Below are 26,018 nucleotides of genomic sequence, written 5' to 3'. Positions count from 1 at the left end.
ATGGTCAGATCTGCTTTTAAGGAAAGTCAAATTGGCAACTTCAGAAATCATAGACTGGAGTACAGAAAGACTTGAAGCTAGGAGACAAGTTATTGGAAGGGTTGCAGTATTCTAGGTGAGAGTTCAAGAGGGCTTCAAGTAAACCAATGGAAGCTTCTCTATTGAGAGATGGCTAAATAAACTGTACATACAGGCACTGGAATACTTAATATAAAGAAGCATGGAAAAAGTTATGTAAACTGATACAAAGGGAAGTAAATAGACCAAGGAAAAGAATACATACTACGACTACAACATGGCAAATGTAAAAGAAAAAGGAACTGGAGGCTGTATAATTATAATGACCAATCTTGGCTCTGAAGATGAGATGAAAAGTACCTCCCTGCCTCTGTTGTGAAATTGGGAGATAACAGGTACAGAGCCTTACTTATACTATTAGTCTCAGTTAATGTGCTGGTTTTGCTGAAAATTTTTTTTTGCCTTATTTTTGTATTCCTTGTTACCTAGAGGTGGCTTTTTGGGAAAGGGAGGCGGGAGATATATTTGGAACCTCAAAGAAAGTGAATATAGCAAGGAAGTTAAAGGCAAAACTGAAAGAAACAGGATGAAGTATAATTTGAAAAAAACCATTTTGGAAATGGAGAGACCCAAAGCTAATAAGGTACCAGTTGTGGAAAAATTTAAAATGAAAGAAATTTAAAGTCTTAGTAATACTTTATGACTGCCGTCTACCTCTCTCCTGTATAGCTAACATAGGGAAATATATCAACTGTTTTCTAAATGCAGATTTGTATTTTGAAGCATCGTTAATTCTGGAACACCTCTCTTTTTACTTTGGCTATATCAGCAATAAGAAATCATTGCCTCATCATTTTTGTGATAGCAGTAGGTTGATCTGTGGGAAGAATAACTGGTGACAGCTTCTTTGGTCACTGTACCTTATTTGTGTAAGCTGTCTTGTCAATCCCTTAGCTTTTCCTTTGACCCTGGTACATGTTTGATTCTGTGAAGCAGAGAAATCCCAATACAAAGTTCTTTTTCATTAGTCAGTCTCTGGTTTCTGTAGAACAGTTTTCTTAAGAAGTTGAACTATTGTTATTAAATTCTAAGAATTGGAAATACCTTAACCAATTGATATTAGGTTAATTTTTTTAAATTTAAAAATAACCATGGATTAAAAGGAAATGCATTTTTTTTTCCAGAAGGGCAGATTGTATACATATCCACAACAACTTTGTTGGATTTATCTCAACAAAATGAAGACTTCTCAAAAAATACTTGACTAAAATATAGTTGAAAAGAACAAAAGCTCCATCTGAACAGCTAGTCTCTAAGGAAGAGATGAGGAAATATGCCTCCTCCTTTTTTTAGAGGTGGGAAACTTTAGGACACTGTGTATGCCACCAGACTCGGTTGATAAAGTGGTTTTATTGAATTCCTTTTTTCCTCATTTATTATTGTTCCTTGCTAAAAGGAATACCTTGGGTAAGGAGAGGAGAGGGATATATTTTGGAACAAAAGTGATATAAAAAAAAGAAAAAGTGAAAATACAGAAGCTTTTAAATAAAATTGATGACTTGATAAATGTCTTTGATTTTCTTTTTCCTACCAGGATGTTGACTTTAATTATATTTTGAAAACTTATATAATTCAGTGATGATGGTTAGTCTTGTCCTTCATTCTTGAAGAGGACCAAAATGACATCACTATGTTGGGGTCAAGATAAAGTGTGTCTGACTGTGGTTAATCAGACCAATATGAGCTTAGAAAGCTCTACCATAGGTTGGGCACAGATTGACCATGGGAACAGTGGGAGTGAAGATGTCTCTGAATTTGCGTATCTCACATTTCTTTTGAGCTACTACAATTCTGCTTTGCTCATAGAGCACAGTGTCTTCTTTGATGCAGGCATGCTATGCTGGGCAATCCTAGGCTAGTGTCTCCCATGTTACACAATCAATTCCAAAGTTCTTTTTAGTGTTGGCATACTCTGATAGAAACATATCCTTGTAGATAGTATATCTATTTAGCAAACCACAAATTAACATCATATATGTTGTATTGGATTTTTGTATTTTCTTAAACATTTTCCATTTCCATTTTAATCTGGTTCGGGATGTTCTTTGGATGTTTTGTGGCTCTAAGCTTGGCACCTCTGATGAGGTGATTACTTATAAAGAAAGGATTCCTCTCTACCCTAAATAAGATTCCCATCCCATAGACTTTTTGAATATTACTATGAAAGACTTCAACAGCCATATTGCAGTTTTGCTATTTAGTTAACTGATATTTTTGGCAGCCTTTTAGTGGGAAATAATTTATTTGAATATTTTCATTTATACACACACACACACACACACACACACACACACACACACACACATACACATACATACACACATACTTATGGAGATTGAGGTACATAGGCTCTCTTAAAATGTATCCTTTTTCTGTTATCTGCATTTTGGACTAAAAATTTCTTGAGAGCAGATACTGTTTTTCATTTGAGGTACTTGGCAGAATGCTTTGCACATATTAGGTACTTAATATATGTTGTCAAGTTGACCTAACCTATCCCTTATTTATAAATGTGAAAAAGACCTTCCTTTGAATATTTGTATTTATTGATACTATACCACTTTTGAGTTCGGGTGCATTATTATGTCAATAGGACAAAATGGTAAAAATGACAATTTTTTTCTGTAGGTTATCTTTTAAAACAAGTATTATGTTAGAAATGAATTCTGTGAAATTTGGAATTTAAAAAATTTCTTCTAGTGAGAAACTTGTATAGTAATCCAGTATGGTACACTGAAAAGAGAACTGGACTTCAAACACTTTCTAGATTCAAATATACAATTACTATTCCTCACATATGGGGTTGTAAGCAATTAACTGCATTAAAATTTCTGGTTTTCAGTTTCTCTAAAGTGGGGGGTTTTGACTAAATGACTAGAGATCTCCCTTTATCCTTAGAGAACCTGTTATTCTGTTGTGAATCACAGGCTAAGAGACAACATTTTCTAGTCCTAAGTGGGCATTTTTATGTCTGGAAGTTATATTATCTCCATTATTATGCTTCAAGTCTTTTTGGTGCCTGTATACTATGTATGTACATGCATATATAAATCATGGTAGCTAATTTAAGAGAAAACTTACCTTGAACTCAAGGACATGTCACTGATTGACTTTAGCTTTATGAATTCCGAATTTTGTTAGTTTGTCTAACATACCTATTCTCTTTTTTCATCCACTATTAACAAAGACCATTTTTAAAAATAAAATTTTGTGGATTTTTTTATATTACCCAGTTTTTCTCCAATATCCTCCCTCTTTCTCCTGTAGAAAATTATTCCATATAACAAAGAATATTTATTTTAAAGAAAAAGAAAAGAAAAATTTTGCAAAACTGATCAGTAATTTGAAAAAGTATAAAAATATATGCATTGTTTCAAACCAGTAGGCTTCCCATCTTTACAAAGGAATTTCATGGGAATTTATTCTCACGTCTATTTGGAGCCACACTTACTATTTGTAATTTTGCAACCTATACTTTTGATTTATGTGTGTGTGTTTCCCATTTACATTGTTTTAGTTGTTATGGATGCTATTTTCTTGGCTCCGGTTACTTCACTATACATTTAGTCATGTAAACCATTCCATGTTTCTCTGTATTTAAAATATTCATAATTTTATGATAGTAATAGTCTTATATTCTCATACCACAGTTTGTGTAGCCATCCCCCAATTGATGAGAATCTACTTTGTTTCCAATTCTTTGCTATCACAAAAAGTGATATTATAAATTTTTTGGTGTATATTTTCTTCATAACAATGATCTTTTAAGGGTATAAGCTTACTAATGAAATTTGAAGCCAAAGTATATGGACAGCTTATTCACTTTATTTGCATAATTTCATTTTGCTTTCTAAACTTGTATGGATTCACAGCCTTACCAGCAATGGATTAATGCCACAACTCCACTAACATTGACTCTTTCCATCTTTTTATCAACCTTACTTGTTTATGTGTAAGGTAACACCTTAGAATTTTTTTCATTTGCATTTCTCTTATTAGTAATTTGTAGCATTCTTTCATATGGTTATTAATAATGTAAAATTTTTTTGAGACCCATTTGTTCATATCCTTTGATTATTTATTGGAGAATGGCTTTTGGTTTTATATGTACATACACACACACACACACACACACACACACACACACACACACATATCTTGGATACCAAGTCCTTAACAGAAATTTGATAGAAAGATTTTGTTCTCTTGCATTTGATTGCTTCCCTTCTTATCTTAAGCGCATTAATTTTTCTCCAATAGTATTTTGTTTTTCCAAATAAATGTACAGATAGTTTTCAACATTCTTTTCTGTTTTTGTTTTCCAATTTTTCTCTCCCTCCCTTCCCCAGTTGCCCCCTTCTCAAGGCAGCAACTAATCTGATATAGGATAGACATGGACAATCCTTTTAAACATATTTCCATATTTGTTGTGTTGTATAAGAAAAATCAGACCAGAAGGGAAAAAAACCCACAAGAAAATAAAAAGAAACAAACAAAAAAAAAGTGAAAATATTATGCTTTGATCCACATTGAGTCTCCATAGTTCTCTCTTTGGGTGTAAATGGCATTTTCTATCCCCAAGTCATTAGAATTGTCTAGTATCACTGTATTGCTGAAAAGAACTAAGTCACAAAATCTTGCTGTTGTTATGTATAATGTTCTCCCGGTTCAGTGCATTAAATTTGTAGGAACTTATTTTTAAATTTTAAATTCAGCAAACATTTATTAAATATATCCTGTGTACAGAGTACTGTGCTAGACATTTGATGGGGAACACTTCTTACCCTGAGGGAACTTATATTCTACTGAGGGGAAGCAACACATACACAAATAGGGGACATAAACGATATACAAAGTAATTTTGTTGTCAAGGAAAGGTACCCACTTAACAATTCAGGGAAACAAGGGACATTTACTCCTTTTGAGTAGGCAGCCTTTGAGCATAGTCTTGATTATAAAAGGTGGAGATAAAATGAGGAGAGAGAAAATTCAAGGCATGGAAGACAGCCTGGGCATAGACACAGAAGTGGGAGCTGAAATTACAGGGAACAAGTAGACCAATTTGGTAGGAAAATAAAGTGTACGAGGAGGAGTGATCTGAAGTTAGCTTGGAAAGAGGTTTATATAATGTTGTACAAAGCTTTGAATATCAATCTAAGTTGGAAAAAGATGTACAAAAATTCACTGAAAACAAGAACTGCTTAAAAAGTAGAATTGGCCAAATGAAAGATGAGGTGCAAAAGCTCGCTGAAGAAAATAATTCCTTAAAAATTAAAATTGGAAGAGAATTGTATGATTCTGCACACATATATTGTATCTAGGATATACTGTGACATATTTAACATATATAAGACTGCCTGCCATCTAGGGGAGGGGGTGAAGGGAGGGAAGGGAAAAGTCGGAACAGAAGTGAGTGCAAGGGAAAATGTTGTAAAAAATTACCCATGCACATATTATGTCAATAAAAAGTTATTTAGAAAAGAAAATTTTAACTTAAAAACCCCTTAATAAAAACCATAATCAAAATTATCAATACATCAAAAAAAAAAATTAGAGTTGGGCAAGTGGAAGCTAATGACTCCATGAAACATCAAGAACAAATAAAATCAAAAGAATGAAAAAATAGAAGAAAAGCTGAAATATCTCATTGGAAAAATAGCTGACATGGAAAATAGATCATGAAGGGATAATTTAATAATTATTGAACTTCTTAAAAACAAGACTAAATATAATCTTTCAACAAATTAAGGAAAATTGATATTCTAGAATCTGGGAATAAAATAGAAATCAAAAGAATCTTACCAGTCACTTCCTGAAAGAGATCCCCCAATGATAACTCTTAGGAATATTACAGTCAAATTCTAAAGCTCCTGGGTCAGGAAGAAAATATTTCAAGCACCCAGAAAGAAACAATTCAAGTATAGTGGAGCCGTAGTCAGGATAATACAAGATTTAGCATCTTCTACATTAAAGTACCATAGGGCTTGGAATATGATATTCTGGAGAGCAAAGGAACTAGAATTACAAACAAAGCTTCAGGGGGGAAATGGGTATTTGGTGACAAAGGATTTTCAGACATTCTCTATGAAAAGACCAGAGCTGAATAAAAAATTTGACTTTTAAATAGAAGATTAAAGAGAAGCATTAAAAAGATAAAAAGAAAATGAAATCATAAGGACTCTGTAATGTTTACATTCCTATCTGGGAAGATGATACTTATAAGAGTTTTATCATATTAAGGCACTTAGGAGTGCATATAGACAGAGGACATAACTGTCAGATTACTATGATTTGATAGTATATATAAAAACAAAAGTAAGGGACTAGAAAGAGGAATGCACTGGGAGAAAGGGGAAAGGAGATGTAGAATGGAATATATTATCTCACATGAAAGCGGTGTGAAAGTGCCTTTACATTAGAGGGAAAAGTGAGGAAGTGCCTGGCGGGGGAAGAGGGGGTTGCTTCAATCTTACTTTCATTGGAATTGGATTAAAGAGGCAATTGTATGCACATTCAGTAGGGTATAGATATCCATCTTACCCTACAGTAAAATAGGAGGGGAAAGGGATAAGAGAAAGGGGGAAATAAAAGGGAGGACAGATTTGGGGAGAAAGTATAGACAAAACACTTTTGAAGATGGACAGGGTGAAAGGAGAAAGAATAGGATTAATGAGGGGAGAATAGAATGGAAAGAAATAAACAGTAATTATAACAGTGGGGGGAAAATTACAGCAAATTTCTCTGATAAAGAACTCATTTCTTAAACATAAGATATTTGAGTCTTTTTTTTTTTAACATGTAAGTCATTCCCCAATTTATAAATGATCAAAAGATACAAACAGGTAGTTTTCAGACAAAGTAACCAAACCTATCTACAATCTTATTTTTAAAAATGCTCCAAATTACTGCTGATTAGAGAAATGTAAATTAAAATACCTCTGAGGTACTATCCTACACATATCAGATTGGCTCATATGACAGAAAAGGAAAATGACAAATGTTGGAAGGGATGTGGGAAAATTAAGACACTAATGCACTGTTGGGGAAGTTGTAAAGTGATCCAACTATTTTGGAGGGTAATTTGGAACTATGCCCAAAAGGCTATAAAATACTGCATACCTTTTGACCCAGAAATAACCCTGCTGGGTCTTTATCCCCCAAAGGAAAAAAAAAGGGGGGGGGACCTCTTTATGTGGTGGCAAAGAATTATAAATTGAGGGGATGCCTATGGACTGAGGAATGGCTGAATAAGTTCATGGTATATGGATGTAATGGAATTTTTTTTTCTAAAGAAATGATAAGCAGAATGCTCTCATAAAAACCTGGAAAGACTTATCTGAGTAGTTACAAAATGAAATGAGCAGAACCAAGAGAACATTGTATACATGAATGGCAATATTGTATGAGGATCTACTTAGCTATTCTAGCAGTGTCGTGATCCAAGACAATTCTGAAGAACTTATGAAAAATGCTGTCCACCTTCAGAGAAAGAACTGATCGGGTCTGAATGTAGATCAAAGCATGTTTTTTTTAATTCTATTTTTCTTGGAGTATTTTTTGAGGAATCTGTTTTCTTTCATAACAGGTAATATGGAAATAATGTTTTGCATGCCTGCACATGTGTAACATATATCAAATTTCTTGCCTTCTCTATGAGAGGGTGGGGAGGGAGAGAATTTAGAACTCAAAATTTTTAAAATTGAATGCTAAAATTGTTTTTATATGTAATTGGGAAAAAATAATATATAAAAAAGACTCTGAGGTTCCTCATCTGGATGATAGCAAGGACAGTCTATTTTCCATATGTAGAATTTCTTTCTAGAAACTGGCTATGTAAACTCTTTGCCTTTTTACATTCTGCCTATTTATAATAATATGATCATGGATTTACATTAAGTAACTAGACCATAGCCCTACAGATAGTAAATTTTAGGGCCAGTTAATCTAAACTTTTCCAGACATGTTTTAGGAAATCCTAGAAGAGTTGGTTGGGCTTCAAAGTTCAAGCTGTGATATTTTACTCTGCGCTCTATTTTTACATGGAAAATCTCTGACCAAATTCTTAACTGCATACCTTATAATATTGTATGAACAAAATACCTGGCTTTAAGCAAATTTAGTATATAAGAACAGAGAATCAGAATATTGTAATGTTGAATATGGAAGGGACAGTTAAAGTTCTTTTCAGTATTTTTTTATGCATTTCTTTATACCATGCATTCAGTTATAGTTAGCCTGCCAAGTTCAGTTATAGTAGCCTGCTTGTTATTTTTCATACACAATATTCCTTGGAGAGCCATCCGTTATGCCTTGGCCCAGCTAAAAGGAACTAGAATATTTATCTACTCAGTTTCATGAGAGATAAAGGTCTTAGCTTGGAACTATATGGGCATATACAGATTTTTGTTCCTCATGTCTGTGATGTCAAACTTAAATAAAGGAGGGCAGTACTGAACTTTGTGAACCATATTTTTACTTAGGAAATCACATGTTAATGTTATCTATATCCTATTGTATTATTTATTTTGTTAAATATTTCCCAATTATATTGTAATGTGTTTGGGCCATATTGGGGAGTGGCATGGGCCATAGGCAACAAGTTTGACATTTCTCCTCTATTCCATTGTTTTTCCTTCTCTCACCAGTAGGTTTTTGTTTTGTTTTGTTTTGTTTTTAAGTTTGAGGTTTACAATATGCATCAGTTCTCCTCATATGCAGCTATTCCCATTCTCTAAGTATAGTTACAGGCTCACTTCTTTTTTAGTATTTTAGATAGTTTTTGACATTCATTTTTGTAAGATTTTTGAGTTCCAATTTTTTTTCCCTCCTACTTTTCCCAGAGAGCAAGCAATCCAGTATAGGCTAGATATGTACAATCATATAAAACATATTTCCATATTAGTTATGTTGTGAAAGAAGAATCAGAACAAAAGAAAAAAACCACAGAAAAGAAAAAAACAAATTTAAAAAATGAAAATAATATGCTTCAATCTGCATTCAGTCTCCATAGTGGATAGCATTTTCCATCATAAGTCTTTTGGAATCGTCTTGGATTACTATACTGTTAAGAAGAACTAAGTCTAGCATAGTTGATCATCACATAATGTTGTTATTACCGTGTATACAATGTTTTCCTGGTTTTGCTCATTTCACTCAGCATCAGTTCATGTAAGTCTTCCCAAGCTTTTTTGAAATCTTCCTGTTCATCATTTCTTATAGAACAATAGTATTCCATTACATTCATATACCACAACTTATTCAGCCATTCCCCAACTAATGGGTATGCCCTCAATTTCCAATTCTTTGCCACTTCCAAAAGAGTATAGGCTCATTTCTAACCTAGTCAACATCATACTTCTTATAAACTCTATGGGAAGACTCAATTGCTGCTTCTGTATGCCACATCAATAAAAAGACATACTGAAACATGAATACATGCTATACTTGCATGAGACCATTCAGTAGGAAAAGATGTGAGGCATGAGGGAGGAAATCTAAGGGGACAACATAGATCGGGATCATATCTGTACATCAGGCAATTATGTCTGGCTCCTGAATCTTGTTATATTTTGATTCCTATGATCTCATGGAAATTTGGACAAATTAGTAATAGGACAGAAATGAACTTGGTATTTGTGTGGAGGATGGGGCGTAATCTTTCTCATCGTATAAGAAACTAATTAGAGTATTCTAATTGAAGTTGTCTTTTAAATTTCCTTTAGCAGGATGAAGAAAATATTAAAGAAATTCCTATTACCCACCATGTAAAAGAAGGATGTGAGAAGGCAGATCCTGCTCAGTTTGAGTTACTCAAAGTTCTTGGTCAGGGATCATTTGGAAAGGTAAGGACATCATTGTGTCGTTCATTTGTACTTTAGACATTTAAGCAAAGTCTATATATTCATGCAGAGAATGCAGAGGAACAGCCTACTTCCAAGTTTCATAAAAGACACACCTATAAAGACAACACCATAATGTTTCCTCTTTTCTTATATCTTCACTTAGTTTTTATACTTATTTGTATTAATCTATGTATGACCTCTTACCATCTTTGCTAATTTCTCTTTCTAACGTATAAAACATTCTGTGTGCTTCTGGTTTAGGTCATTTAATTTTTTAATGGTCCTTTTTGTCTCTCCATATACATATTAACATGCATTCTTTGCTCCGTTTCCTTTCTTTTGTTCCCTTAATTATATCACAGAAATTAGGGGAAATTATTTGTTGATTTTCCCCATTCCACAAATAAATATCAAGTTCCGCTCTGAGCCAATCACACCACTAGGGGATACAGAGACAAATATTTAAAAGACTTTGTCTTCAAGTATCTGTGTTCTATAAGGAGAAAACCATGAATAAGAAAATGCCATATATGCAGAAATCAGTTTTATTTGGTTTGGGGGCACAGTGGAAATAGGGTAGAAGAGATCTGAATAGGTGTCCTCTAGGTGGCAGTAATTCCCCTGAGCCCTTAAGGAAGCTATGATTTTGTCAAGTTAGAGCTAAGAAGACAGATGGTTAAGACTTGAGGACAGCCTATACAAAGTCACAGAGGTGGGAGATGGAATATCACATAGGAAAAATAGCAGTCAGGCCAGTTTGTCTAGATTGTATGGCCTGGAAATATAGGCTGGAGCCAGATTGTGAAAGGCAGAAATGATTCATATATTATTTGCTAATCAGAATGTATGAAGAACATTGTCAAAGGTGCTAGGTAATAAACTAAATGAATTTTGCATTCAAAGAGTTCAGACTTGAAAGGGAAAGGGTGTGTGTGTGTGTGTGTGTGTGTGTGTGTATACATATATATCTATCTATATATATATACACATTATATATTATATATGTGAAAAAATTATCCAACTTTGTCATTTAAAGGTTTGTTTAGTGCATAATTACTTGTGTGCTATATAAAGACAACTTTACAGACTTGAGTTCTTATTTCAGGAAGTATACCTTTAAAGACCTGAAAATGCCAGTGTTAAGAAACAACCTGTCTATTAAGATGCCAAACTAGATAATTTCTCTAGTCTTTCTTCATTCTCAGAAATTCTCCCAGAGCTGAATTGATAGACTAGCAAACAAAAATCCTAGTAAGGCTTATGAGTTAAAACTGGAGAATGCTAATCCTTCAGGTACTCTCTGTGTACCCCTCTCCCACCAGCTTCCATGCTCCATCAGAGAAGTATACCAACCCACAAGTTTGTACTTGGGGGATACAACAGAGGTGCCCTGTTGCATAGACTTTGGAGGCACATCCCACCTTTTACTTGTCCACTACCTAATTGTAACAGGCAATAGTGATTCAGCCCAGTCGCATGAGGCCATAAAAGGGGGAGGAATCAGGTTCCCTTCTGCCTGAAATGATACTTTGGTCAGGGTATCCAAGTGCTATAGGGACCTGCTCACAATGTCCACTCTGGCTTTCTCTAACCCTGAAAAAAAATCTGATTTAGCCCAACTAGAGTCGAAACTAGAACAGGGGGGCAAGTATGAGTGGTTACACTGAACTTGAATGAAAGATGACTGAAATTCAGCTAGGATCAATCCTGTCCCTCCTTATACAGGAACCAATTCTATGAAAAGTGAATCTCCTAACAAGGGAGGAAACAAATAATTTTGCAATCTGTTCCTCCAAAATTATACTGACTATCAAAGGGGGAGACTCAAAAAGTGAGTGACAGAGAAACATAAAGAAAAAAAAGACTGGAAGATAATAAAAGTTGGATCCAAGCAGACAAGGAGTATAGAAGTTAAGTTGTTTTTCTGTACTTCTTTTTCAAAGAGGACTTGTGGTGTCTTGTCTTTCATGTGAATTGGATTTAAGTGAGGCAGAGTTGCACAAAGCCATCAACTTCACTCTTTCTTCCCGAGTCATCAAAGTCCAGTGACAGGACAAAAGTCGGGACTAGTGTTGATGGCCCGAGCTGCAGTGGAGGACCTTGGTGTCTTTTATGTCTGCCAAACTCTAAGAACTCCATAATACCTGCTTCGCCCAGAGCAATTGAAACAAATTGTTCTTACCCACTCATTTAGAGAGAGATGTTTTCACACCCAAGGTAGACATCCCCCTAACTCACTCACAGATTGGAGACCTTTGGGTTACCCTCAGCTTGGTTTAGCCAGTCTGTTGAGATCATTCTACTGGGATGTGGCCACTGGGCTATAGCTGCTTGGAACCAGAGGTGAGAGGTTTGTGAAGGTGGACATCAAAGATGGTGAGCAGCCCTGAAAAGTTCCTAGTCCTCCCTAAACATTCCACATACCCCAGTATTAAGTTAAACATTAAATCCTTTTAAAAATTAATATGTTCTTAACAAATATTGCAAGTAAAAGGAAATTGAACTAATGTCTGATTAAGCACAGAACCCTGTAGAATCCCAAGAGAGGATATAATAGCAACATGATATTCCAGAATGCCTTGTACCAAATTTCTCAGACAAGAGTATATTATCTAAGATGTACTGGGTGTTCCAAAAGTCTTAGTTTCCTTTTAGTGCAATGATGTCGAACCCAAATAGAAATTGATTCCTGCTGGTTATGTATTGATTTAGAAAACCACAAATTAACGTTCCTTGTGTTTTATTGTGTTTTTGGTTATTTTGTTAAACTTTTCCCAATTACATTTTAATGTGGTTCCGATCACACTTGAAAGTTTTGCACTTCTGCAAGTTTGATTCCTATATTCTAAAGTATCAAAAAACTCTAAATCACTAAAATTTTGGAAATATCCTGTGTGGACAGCTAGCATCCATACACTTAGAGTCTCAGAGTCAGTCTCTCTCTCTCTCTATCTCTCTCTCTCTCTCTCTCTCTCTCTCTCTCTCACACACACACACACACACACACACACACACACACACATTTTCCTTTTCTGTCATATTAGTCTGACCTGTGTGAGGTAGTAGCTCAGAGTTGTTCATATCCTTTGACCATTTATCAATTGAGAAAGAGCTCTTATTTCTACAAATTTGACTCAGTTTTCTATGTGTTTGAGAAATTGATTCTAACAGAGAAACTCACTATACAATTTTATTTTCACAGTAATGATTATCAACTATGTATTTTCCTCCATCCTGTTTTCTCTGTTTATCATACTGTCTCTCTCCTTGTATACTGTCCACTTTCAAGTGTTTTTCTTTTGACTTTTACTCATCCAAACTGTCCTCCTTTCTGTCAGCTCCCCTCCTTTTCTTCCTACTTTCCTATATGGTGAGGTAGATTTCTACACCCAGCTTAGTGTGTGTATTCTCTTTTTGTGCCCATTTCAGTGAGACTAAGGTTCATGTGTTCTCTTCTCTATTGTCAACAAAAGATGGTCATTATCACACCATAACAATAGAGATACAAAAATGGTAAATAAATACAATGATCTGTGAATAAGTAAAGAAATAAATCATCTCATCTCTAGAATGGTTATTTTTTTAATTAAAAAAATTTTTAAGCTTTTTATTTTTAAAACATATGCACAGTCTTCAACATTCACCCTTGCAAAACTCAGTATTTCAAAATTTTTTCTCTCTCCCCTGTCCCCTTCCCTCAGAAAGCAAGTGATCCAATATATGTCAAATGTGTGCAAGGATTGTTATTTTCACAAGAGAAAGAATATGACTAATTTATAGGTTAAAAAGTACACAAGGGCAAAAAAAGAAAGCAGAATTTAGAGAAATGGAAGTGATGGTGAAGAGACAGAAAAGAAACATTGTTAATTTAATTCCACCCTCCCTAGAGGAGAAGGGAGTATTTTCTGGAATAGTGCTAAAGAGGAGGGCATATACATGGGGAGAAAGATAGATGAAGTACAAAGAGGAATGTGCTGTGCCCTTATAAAATCCTTGGGTGAAAAATAAAGGAAAGATAGCGTTTGTAGTTTTAGCAAGAGAATGAGCAAGGTAGTGGGAGAGAGGAATGGAAATCGAGGAAACAGAGGCAGAGACTTCAAGTCTGTAAGGAACAAGGGATCCCACTGAAGAGTGCTCCCACGGGGTAAGACTGTTCTATTTTGTGGCCTTTGGTAGCTTTAATCTGGCGGGGTTGATACACAGAGAGCACTACTTGTGGGCATGCTGTGCTGCCTTGGACAGTGCCTTGCCTCAAGACAGGGAAAATTAAAAGCTTCTTGGGGTAAGCAATACCCAAAAGGCAGGGCCTAGTTGTGGATCTCAGAGATGAAATCACATGGCAGATAGAAAGGAGACTGATCATGGAGAAAGTAGGGTCAGAGGATTCAAATTAGATTACATCTTTTGAGACGCATGGAAATTTCTGTTTCAGAGCATTGATTTTATTCCATGAATTGATGCTTCTAAGAGTGAATCATAAGAGAAAAAAGGGACAAAGGTCTACAGAGGCAATAACTTGGAAATTGGTTAGAAGAGGAAGCTCAGGAATAAAAATAAGAGGCTAGAATGGAATTTCCTATGCATCAATCAGATGGATCAAAAAACTCAATCAGATGGATCAAAAAAGCAGCGAAGTAGATTAGATAAAGGTCACACAAATAATGAAATTCAGTCACCCTGTATTCAAAGTAACCAAAAATATAATTTTTATGGGAAGTTTTTGTTAAGAACTATTGGGAAAACTCAACTCTCCCCCTACTCTGTTCCATTCTCCACTCAGCTCTTATTGATCTTCATAAAGGGCAAGTCTGACTATGTCACCACCCCTGTTCAATAAACTCCAGTGGTTCTCTATTACTTGAATAAGTGCTGGGAATACAAAGAAAAATAAAAACAGTTTTCACCTTTCAGTAGCTCAGAATGTTATGGGAGAGGTGATAAATAGAGAACTCTGAGCAAGTGATATATATGGCATAAATTGGAGATAATCTCAGAGGGAAGGCACTAGTATTAAGGTTTCTTAAAGAAGGTGGGATTTTTTCTGTGATTTGAAGCCAAGGAAGTCAGAAGGATTTTATATTTGATCCGTGAGATAGACGGTGGGGAGCCACTTGAGTTTGTTAAATAGGTGGTGATATGGACAGATGTGCACCTTAGGAAGTTCAGTTTGAAAGTGGAATCTAGGACGGACCACAGTGGGAAGAGAGAGATACCAACCAGCAGGCTATTACATTAGCCCAGTCATGAGGTGATGTCGTCCGCATCTGACACTGCATTTGACTGTGTCAGAGGAGAAAAGGGAGCGTTTATGAAAGATATTACAGAGATAAACTTATTTTTATTTTTCATTAGATTGGATATAGGAGGTGAGAGGGAATAGGGAATCTAGGATGATACCTAGGTTATGAATGTAGGTGACTGGGAGGATGGTTATACCCTGAAAAAATAATAGGGAAGTTTTAGGAAGAGGAGAAGGTTTGAGGAGAAAGGAGATTAGTTCAGTTTTGTACAAGTCAAGTTAAGGCATCTACCGGACATCTGTTTAAATATGGCTAATAGGCAGTTAGAGGTTCAAAATGAGAGGTGAGGAAAGTTAGGGTTAGGGTTAGAAAAGTAGATGCGAGACATATCTACATAGAGATAAGTATTGAAAATCATGTAGTAAAGTATAAAATAGCATAGAGAGAGAATTCTAGGGAGAAGAGAGTGAACAACACTATTAGAGGCTAAAGTTAGGTCAAGAAGGATGACTGAGAAAACATCAGAGGTAAGTGTGGCAAGTAAAAGATCATTAGTTACTTTGGAGAAGAGATATTTTGTTTAAAGCCATGTTGGTGCAGGATTTATCAGTGAAGCCTTTTAAAATCTTATTTCAAGACCAGAATATGGAATTGTGATTCCAATCCAGTTTATCAACAATCTAGTCAAAAAGGAGATCGGGTTCTTTGTGTTTCAACAGAAGTAATGTGTAGAGCATACTTCTTGGCCTGAATGATAGGTGTTAATATGCTGCTTTTGTAAATATAAAGCTTTTAACTGTAGGATTTAAAAATGAACTTTCAAAAAGATTAAAACCTCATGCTTTATAAGCACTTTGGTTCACAAATGATTGTTATGAAAAACATTATTTAAATGTGTCCTGCAGTTGGCCCTTTCTTAAACTGTGTTTATGATGGACAGACTTTGACAGTCTAAGCTGCTCTAAAAAAGCTATTCATTATTCTTATTCACCCACATGATTTAATCCTAACTTTTACTTCTTAATATTCTCACCTCTTCCTTCCTTCCCCCACTGCTGGTATTAAAAACATTGCCACTCTTACCCTCAAGAGTCTTACTTGGAACTTTAGAATTTCATAGGAACAATTATCGTTTTAAGTACTTGAAGGTTTTTATATCAATAATGGACTGATACTTCTTTCATGATACACAGAATCCTGTTTTAATTCTTAGAAAAGGAAATTTACTTTAGCATTCCGTTATACAGAACTGAACTTGTGAACTGCTACCTTTCAAGATTTGAAATCATCTTCAGGCAAGAACAGGTTTTGTAACTGCCTTAGAGGCACTGTTGTATGCAAGGAAGGACGAACATAGACGCATACAGAAGGGAGCAGATTGAACAGGATAGGCCCTAGGAATAATTGTTAAGTCCATCTGATGCCTGCTTCATTTCTGTTGCTGTCTTGGAAGTTGAACTATTATGGGGGTGGTTTCATTTTTGCCTCCTGTATATGTCATGTGTATATGTCAGTATGAGAATATGCTTGGTTATCAGTATTTCATCATTTGTGTAGGCATTGTGTAGGTGTGACTTGTTATATACTGAACCTAAGCAGAAATCTGGCCAAAGCTATGAATCAGATCGGTGTAGGAGCGATTCCAAGAAACTTTGGGTTGCTGAGTCTTGATTTAGGTTTTGCTTGGAACGCTCCATTGTGAAAATGCTACAAATGGGATTGGAGAGCATATAACAAAGTCTTGAGGTAGTAACCCTTTATACAAAAGCACCTGAGGTGAGTCACAGAGGATTTGATTCTTCCCTTCAATGTTAGATTTGACTTTGGGGACTTGTATTAAGCATGACTTTAATACTGTTGATAGGACTCATTGGATTAGTATGGATTGGAATCCACCAACCTAAGTCATCCATGCCCATTGTTAAAAATGCTCTTTAATCTCTCTGCCTTAGTTATTTTTCAGACATATATTTACCCAAAACACTAATTCTCTTTAAATCATATCCTATGGCCTTCATTCTATTTAAATTGTGTTCCCTTTTCAGTGAAAATTGTAAACGGAATTTCCAATTCCATGGAATAACAATCTTTAACATTCATTAAAATTTTTTTTGACTTTCATATTTTCTCCCTGCCTCCTTCCCCTGTCTTCTTCTTGAGAAGGTAAGCAATTTTATATGGACCCTATGTGTTAAGTCATGTAAAATAGTTTCCATATTACCCATGTTGTAAAAGAAAACAGACCAAAAAATACCCTAAGAAAAATAAAGAATTTTTTAAAAGTATGCTTTGATCTGCATTCAGACTCCATCAGGTTTTTTTTCTGAAGGGGAATAACATTTTTGCATCATCTCCTCCAGAATTGCCTTGGATCATTGTGATGCCAAGAACAGCTAAATCACTCACAGTTGGTCATCGTACAATATTACTGTGTACGCAGTTCTCCTGAAGTGAGATTCTTCTCACTTCACTTTGCATCAGTTCGTGTGAATCTTTCCAAGTTTTTCTGAAACTACTCTCCTCATTTCTTGTACCACAGTAGTATTCCATCATTATCATATGCCACAATCTATTCAACTATTCCCTGATTGACAAGCATCCTCTCAATTTCCAGTTCTTTCCCACCACAAAAAAGAGCTGCTAGAAAAATTTTTGTACATAAAGGTCCTTTTCATTTTTCCTTGATCCCTTTGGGGTACAGACCTAGTAGTGGCTTTACTGGGTCAAAGGAGATGCAGTTTGATAGTCCTTTGTGCATAGTTTCACATCGTTCTCCAAGATGGTTGTATCAGTCCATAAGTACTCCAACAGTGCGTTAGTGTCTTGATTTTTCTGCCTTCTCTTCAGTATTTGTTATTTTCCTTTTCTTTTGTATTAGCTAATCTGTTACGTGCAGGTATTACCTCAAATTTGTTTTTATTTGCATTTCTTTAATCACATTTTTATGTGACTATAAATAGTTTAAATTTCTTCTTCTATATCCTTTGAGCATTTATCAATTGGAGAGTGACTTGTTTTCCTATACATTTGACTCAGTTTGAGAAAAGAAGCCTTTATCAGAGCAACTTGCTGTAAAAATTTTCCCCCAGTTTTCTGGTTTCCTTTTAATCTTGACTGCTAAACTGGGTCCCTAATGAACAAGTGCAAGAACTTATAGGGTACATAGGCTCATCTTTAAGGATGAGGATTTGAAACCATACAGTTTCTTCTTCCTCCTGTAGCTGATCTGGGGGAATGGGATGATAATATTCATAGGATCATCGATATAGAGTTGGAAGGGATCTCAAAGAACATTTGTTCCAGTTCTCTCATTTTCCGTTTGGGGAAAGTAGAGCCCGAGGAGCTTAAGTGATTTGTCCAAGGTCAATACAGGTAGCAATTGTCGATTTCTCCAGTGCCTAGTATGTGGCAGGCACTTGAAATCCAGAGTCAGTGTTCTTTCCAGTGAACTATCTTGCTCACATGAGCCCCTATCTAAGACCTGAATTAATAATTCTAGGTCTTAAAAATAACAAATAATTACTTCAGGCCATGAATAAGCTCTGTTAATAATAACACCTCACCTGTAATTATAAGCAAATAGTGACAACATGCTTTAAGGTTTACATACTTTATGTGGGCAAACAACTCTTTGAGGTAGATACTCCAGGAATTATCATCCTCCTCCAGAGATGAGCAAACCAGAGTCACAGAGGTATCATCCTCGACTCCACTCATCCAGTCCTCCTTCCCCAGTGGAATAAGTGCCTCCAGCTTTCTGTGACCTGCAGGATCAAACACAACATCCTCTGTCTGGCATTGCGAGTTCCTCACAGCCTGGCTCCCTCCTGCCTCCAGTCTTAGGTCCTCCTTCCCTCAGGTGTTCTGTGATCCAGTGACCCTGCTTCCCGGATCCTCTTTGCACAAGACCTCTGTCCGGTTTCCAGCGTTTTCAGTGGTTGGTCCTGATAACCTCCCTTTCTGTGGCTCCTGGCTCTCCTGGCTTCCTTCAAGAGCCAGCTCAAATCTGCCCTTCTATACTACCAGCTTTCCTGATCTCCTTTAAGGCACTCCTTCCCTCTGCTGATGATTGCCAGTTTATCCTGTCCAGAGTTTGTTTGGACATAGATGTTTGCATCTTGTCTCCCTATTAGAATGTGAGTTCCTTGACAGCAGGGTCCAGTCTGTCCTTTGTCTTTCCCTACAACCCCAGGTGGTAACACAGTAAAGAACCATGCCTGGCACATAGTCAGCCCTTTGGAAATGCTTACTGTGGAATTGACCACAATACACTCCATGCAGGTCCTTTAGAATTAATGAAGAATCTGAAATATTCATGTAGCTAAAGATCTTAATGTAACTTATGAGAGGAACAGATATCTTTAAAATTGGGAATCTGTAAATGTGTGTGTGTGTGTGTGTGTGTGTGTGTGTGTGTAGTAACACTAATTTGAATGAAATGTTCTTTTTCTCCGCTGTCTTACCTCCCTGTCCAGGTTTTTCTTGTAAAGAAGATCATCGGTCCCGATGCTGGGCAGCTTTATGCAATGAAAGTATTGAAAAAAGCATCTTTAAAAGGTAGAACATTTATCAAACTATGACTTGAAAAAGATCCTTTTCAAATGTCTTTTCTAGTGCTTATATTGCATATAGTTGCATCTTTTAGCAACTATCATGATTTTCCAGCAAGTCGTATAAAATGCATGCTTGCTAATATTTATCTGAAACATTCTGTTAGTATGTATGTTTTTCCTGTTGGGAATTTTCAGCAGGCAAAATCATGTAATTACCATTTAATGACTTGGAATTTGAGGAGCCATGCAGCGTGAGACAGTATTGGATTGGGTAGTCAGAGAACCAGGGTTCAGGTGTGGACTCTTGGGAATAAAGAGCTGTGGGATCTTGGGCAGGTTACTTTATTTGTTCAGGTCTCAGTTTCCTCATTTCTAAAATTGTTTAATGACGTCTGTGCTACCTAATGCAGGTTTGTTGTGAGAATCAGAAGAACTGGTGAATGCAAAGTGCTTTGTGTATTCTAAAATGCTATATAAATGTGACTTATGCATATAATAACATAATTATTTCTCTTCCCACCCCCTAGTTATTCTTTCATTGTTCTTGTTTTTGCTCTTCCATCTTCTTGGATAAATTTTTTAGAAGTCATGAATACAAAAGCATTTGCAAACAGTAGTATACATCTCTTTTGGTCCACACTTAAATATACTCATTTGTCTGTTCCCAGTTCTCAAGGGGAAAGATTTTATTTGGTGTTTCTTTCACCAACTTATTTAAACATTCATTAATGTATATTGCTAAATACTTGTTGATTGATCACTTGTTTGTACTGCTTTAGTCCATTCTATGAGATGGATTAAAGCTAATATGTTATGGTTTTCAATGAGATTTCTCCCATTTCACCAAATTTTATAACTTTTTGAGGGCTAAATATGCCATTACCCTACACAGTAAAAATTGGGAAATGTTTCACTAATCACATAAAATATACATTTTATGTGTAGGCTATTTTGCTGGTAGCTTTTTCAATTTTAATCGGACTACATATTGGTAACTGTGAATTCTAGCTGTATATGGATGTGAAAAATTTATAGGGATGTGGACTGAGCCTGTGATTTCATCTGTCCAGAGAACTCCTTTGTGAGAGGATTCCTTCCACCTCTATTAGCAGGTCAGCACCTTCACTGGATCTCATAAGCCTAGAGAGTTGTGAGGTCATTTCACAGGTCATTGATGTGCCCAAGGTCACATAGTCAGCATGTGTAAGAGAGAGGAATTGAATCCACATTGTCTTTTCTTTAAGGCCAGCTTTTTATATATGCTTCTCTACACAAATATATCCTGAATGTTTAAGTAAAAGAAATTATTTACTTTTACATTTTAGTAGTATTTGATGTCTTTTTTTGTAAACTTATGTCAAGTAATGCTGTTACTATCTTTTCTTTTCAGTTCGAGATAGAGTTCGTACAAAGATGGAGAGGGATATACTTGTAGAAGTAAATCATCCATTTATTGTCAAATTGCACTATGGTAAAGATTGCCTTTTTTTCCTTTTTTTTTTTTAATTACCATTTTCTCATCTGCATTGTTCTCCTTATCTTCTCTAGTTAGTGAATATAATTCTAACTCATTGAAATATGCTACTTGCCAATTATGATTGGTTAGTGTTTCACCTTTTTCTTGAGAATAAAGGAAAACATTATGTTTCTAGCATTGTCATTTTGTGAGGTGAGCTACTGGCTTAGTAGACAAAAATTCTAAAATAGAGAATAAATATATTAAGGCATTGTGCCTGGGTGCTAGAGACACAAAGATGAAAAATGACCGTCCCTGCCCTCAAGGAACCTACATTCTCCATTCTATTTGCCATGCTCACAGCTAAATATAGTACAGGGGAATGTGTGGTGAGAGCAAAATAAAAAAGGAAAGCCTGGCAAGATTTCTCCATTAGCTTCAAAGCAGCCTAAAAATATTTATTCTTGCTTCAGCTGCTATGGTACTTCAAAAGGTTGTTCCAATTTCATATGGCAGTAGTACATAAAGTCAGTAATAGCCCAGTGATGGACATAAGCGGTGCTTAAGAAGTTAAGTTGAATTTCTAATGAAACAGGTGTGAGTAATGTATAATGCCTTGACATAACCCCCTCTCCTCTCCACTTCATCCTCAACTTGATTTGATTCTTATCAGTGTTCTGTTGAGAAATTATATATTTATGTTAGTATTCATTTATGAATTTAGCCATATGCTATTAAGTCTGCCTTAAGAAAAGACACTAGATTTAGGATCTCTCACTGTACGAGTCCTTGGTGGAACTGTGTGTACAAGGGGAGTTAAGTGTTTGCGTACAAGGGGAGTTAAGTGTTTGCCAAGCTCCTTGCCTCTTAGTCTCTGGGCTGATGTTGGAAAGTAATCCCCTCTGTATAACCAGAGTGATGTGGGCACTTATCCGTTAGGGCCTGATTTTCTGGGAGGTGGAAGGTAGCTCTTGTCAACACTGAACCTAGCTCCGAATTTGAAACGTTAGTTGATGGCATTCCTTTAAAGTGGGTCTTGTCATTGAACTCCTATACTTGAGTATTTTCACTTAGAAACAGTAGTAAGATATTTCATCTTTTAAGATTTTATTCTTTACTAAGTTTCTAATTTTTGATTAGCCTTTCAGACTGAAGGGAAGCTGTATTTAATATTGGATTTTCTCAGGGGAGGAGATGTATTTACAAGATTATCCAAAGAGGTAAGCACCCACCTGTAACCTTAATGTAGAAAATGGAAAGACCTCCAGTTCTTCTGCTAACAACATTCTTATAGGAGATTTTAGTTTAAATGATTTTGCAAGTCTCCGTGTATTTTACTCGTGACACCAGCTTGTTAATGGGGTCTTGCCTTTGACCTTCTTAGAGAATATCTTAATGATTTATGTGAGATGATTTTCATATAGGCTGTCAGACAACATAAGTATCTGGTCAGAGTAAGTTAGGATGAGGTTAGGAGTATGGATATGTACAAGCTACTCAAGTGCCCTCTAGGAACCACTCTGAGTAGCCTCAGTCTTACCTCCACATTTCCAAAGGGGTGAATATGTATGGACCATTGCTGTTTGTTTGACTTTTGGCACTTCTGAGGTGGCAAGAGGAAGCAAATATGGAGCCAGGATTAAGGGCATTTATTAGGTGGCCTTGTTCTCCTCTTTATACCTTCCTACCTCAGGTGTAAGTCTGAGCATATTGAGTAGAATCCGTTATGTGATACAATCTGTCAAGGATGCCATGTTTTTAAACCATATTACATTTGGTAAATGTTAGCAATTAAAATAATAATGAGGAGGAGGAGGCCCCTCTTTATTTATCTATCAAAAGGCCCTGGTAAAATGCAATCTTTAAGAAATTCTTTCTGGCAGTCAATCTCAGTTTTTTTCTAAACCAGAGGTTCTTAACTTGGGGTACATGTATTGAAAACATTTTGGTAAGTGTAGTTCATTAGCATGTTCTAAGAATCTTAGCGCGGTTTTAAGCTGTTAAAGCCTGAAACTGTAGTAAGCCTTTGAGAGCATCCCGTATAATGGTTTTCTTTGTGAGCCTCTGTATGCATTGAAACATATGACTCTGAGAAAGCATCTCTAGCCTTCATCAGCCTGACTGCCAAGAGTGGATCAGCAACACACAAAAAGTGGAGAAGCCCTGCTCTAAACTCTTGAGGTAGAGATTTCCAAAGTATAGGATCTAACATGATTATGTCAGTAAAATTTGAATGATTCTCACTTTAAAGTATTGGATAATTAATAGTTAATATTTTTAATATTATTCTCATGAAAACCAGTAACCAGGCCATTTGTCTATCTGGCAAGAGGAAAATGGGATCTGTGGCCTCAGGGTTTGTTTGGTTTCTAAATTATAGAAATCTTAGATCTATGGTATAAACAGGACCTGTTTGTGATTAGTCCTTTCAGTAGCAATGCCACATTTATTTTTATAAAAAGCATATTTTAAGGCTATAAAGATGGTTGTTTACATTTTGTAGAAAAGATAAGTTTCAGGATATTCTTGGTTGCCATGTTTTCTTACAGATGATGTTATGTAACATTATGAGACGTATTTCTATATGGATCAATTTTTAAATGGCCATTGATACCCTTCTCCCTCTCACAAAAAAAAAGCAAAGAAAAAAAAACAAAAACAGTAAATAAACCTGGTCTCTTCTTACCTAAGAAACTCTCCCAGAAAGGGGGCTGGCAAGTGATATTGGTGAAATGACTGCAGTAGAGGCAGATCTGAGAGTACAGGAGCAGTGCTGTGATGAGTTTGTAAGAGATTAAGTTTTCTCTAAATAAGGTAATAGGATATGCAAATAGGCAGCTTCTTTAAACTCTAAATTATGCTTTCTAGTTGCCATGAAAGTTTGTAATCTTTAACAAACTTTCAGATTCTTGAAACTGTTCCTCATATGAAATAAGTAACTTACATACTCTTAATATATTCAGGCAGCATTGCCCAAATAACTAAGAAGTGACCGTGATGTCCTTAGGATTGCACAGAGAGCCAGTATAGTACAGGTAAACCTGGGCAAATCACTTTACTCGAGCATCCACAGGCAGCTTTTGTAAGTTTCAGAGCAGTTGTTGATCTACATTGATCTGACTTACTAGGAGCTCTCAACTCCAGTGAAACTCTGAGTCCAGTAAAAACAATGTTCTTATCTGCGGATTATTAAAGTTAGAAGAGAAAGACAACACAGCAGCATCACATTTGCAGCAAAGCCCCTGAGGGTTTCTCATAACTATTCCATACTATATTAATTCAGCTTCATGATAGTAACATGTAACATAGTAAAAAGACAGAAAGAGAAAGTTCAGTTCGGAAAGCACCGAGACATTTTTCAAACATCTTCGTAAAAAGAGCTCCTAGGAAACAAGATTTAGTGTGGAAAAGAGTGGACTTTAGTTTTCCCAGCAATTTTTTCTGTGAGATAACTCCTCCCTAATGTTTGCAACTGTTTGATTTTGAAGAATAAAATTGTAAAATGTGATTTTAGCCATCAAAGCAGAGATCAGAAGGTAAACCTTTCCAATTTTTATTAGGTTATGTTTACAGAGGAAGATGTGAAATTCTACCTCGCAGAACTTGCCCTTGCTTTGGATCATCTGCACAGTCTGGGGATTGTGTACCGGGACCTGAAGCCAGAAAAGTAAAGTAGCCTCTGGGCTCTGGGAATAGTTTCTGTTATCTAAGTGTCCTTCTATATTCTCTAGTATATATTTGACTTAACTTTATGAAAAAAGAGGTAAAAAAGTATAAACTAGAAACATTATTTCATAAGTAATCAAATAATGCCTTGATTCTAATTGTGCTAGTCACTTTTATAAATTGCCAATTTGTCAGCGTAACCATTAGAGATTGGTTTTTCTTAAGTTTGTGATAATTTTAATAAATGTCTTATGCATAAGTGTTTTGCTATTATATACATTGGTGAATGTGAATTTTAATTTTCAGCATTTTGCTTGACGAAGCAGGACATATCAAGTTAACAGGTGTGTAAATTCTCAATACACTTAATCTTTCTATACTGTATATTTCACTTATCTCAGTAACTGATTTATCTAGGTTTATTTTCCCTTTGTCCATTTCTTGATTTTAATTTATATCTTACCTATTTAATTAACTCATTTAAATGTTAGGTAAGCTACCTCTTGACTTGTCCTCATTATAGTATTTGTAGGGGGGGAGCTGATATTGTCCTATTGAGACCTACTTGTATATTTCTCCTGGGAAGGATTGCTGGTGTTTTGAAATCAGTTTGACCCTAAGTCATATTTTAAGTAGCATATAGATATAGAGATATGTTTCTCTTTTACTTAGGAAGATTATTTTTAAAAGATTAAGTCTTGATGATCTTTGCAGAATTTTTGAGATCTGTGCACTTTAAAGGTAAGTTTCCACAGAATCATCAGTGTGATAATACACTACTCTGAGATAACAGCCCACACTAATATCATCAATACTGAGGTTCAGAGTCACTTCAGTGAGTCCTTTTGATTTGTAACGTTGGTCTCTCTTTTGTGTGTGTCTCTAGAAAGAGCATATAGGGAATGGGATATTTGGGAGAGGATTAAAAAGGAAACAGTACAAGGTGAGGACTGTGTAGTGATATAGGATAGGTGCAATTTGTGTTTGAAATTAACAACTCCATCTGCAAAGTTAATATTTTTTATTTTGGGTTGGAGGTTCGTGGGGGACAGGTTTCATTAAAATCTCTCTATACTACATTAAGGTCATTTGAGTAAATAAATGGTATCAAGTAGCTTCTTCCTATAGTCTTATGACATATTAATTGACCCCCTACCTGGATGAAATTTCTGGTTCTTTCCAA

The 26,018-nt window shown here is 35.6% G+C and overlaps 1 protein-coding gene across 5 annotated transcripts in view; it reads left to right on the top strand.

Annotated features, from left to right (window-relative positions):
* Positions 1 to 26,018, top strand: part of RPS6KA6 (ribosomal protein S6 kinase A6) — a 129,734-nt gene that overhangs the window by 32,857 nt on the left and 70,859 nt on the right. For 4 of the 5 annotated variants that reach the window (XM_051969061.1, XM_051969059.1, XM_051969063.1 and 1 more), the window contains exons 3-8: positions 9,801 to 9,920; positions 19,636 to 19,717; positions 21,104 to 21,184; positions 22,310 to 22,389; positions 24,730 to 24,836; positions 25,142 to 25,179. In XM_051969061.1, coding sequence (XP_051825021.1) covers positions 9,801 to 9,920; positions 19,636 to 19,717; positions 21,104 to 21,184; positions 22,310 to 22,389; positions 24,730 to 24,836; positions 25,142 to 25,179 — 508 coding nt within the window. The remainder of the gene's footprint in view (positions 1 to 9,800; positions 9,921 to 19,635; positions 19,718 to 21,103; positions 21,185 to 22,309; positions 22,390 to 24,729; positions 24,837 to 25,141; positions 25,180 to 26,018) is intronic. The other variant, XM_051969060.1, reaches the window with a different exon arrangement.

This window comes from Antechinus flavipes, chromosome X (assembly GCF_016432865.1).
Source record: "Antechinus flavipes isolate AdamAnt ecotype Samford, QLD, Australia chromosome X, AdamAnt_v2, whole genome shotgun sequence".
NCBI classification, from domain to species: Eukaryota; Metazoa; Chordata; class Mammalia; order Dasyuromorphia; family Dasyuridae; genus Antechinus; species Antechinus flavipes.
Note: the sequence above shows the minus strand (reverse complement) of the source record. Positions and strands in the feature narration are given on the sequence as shown.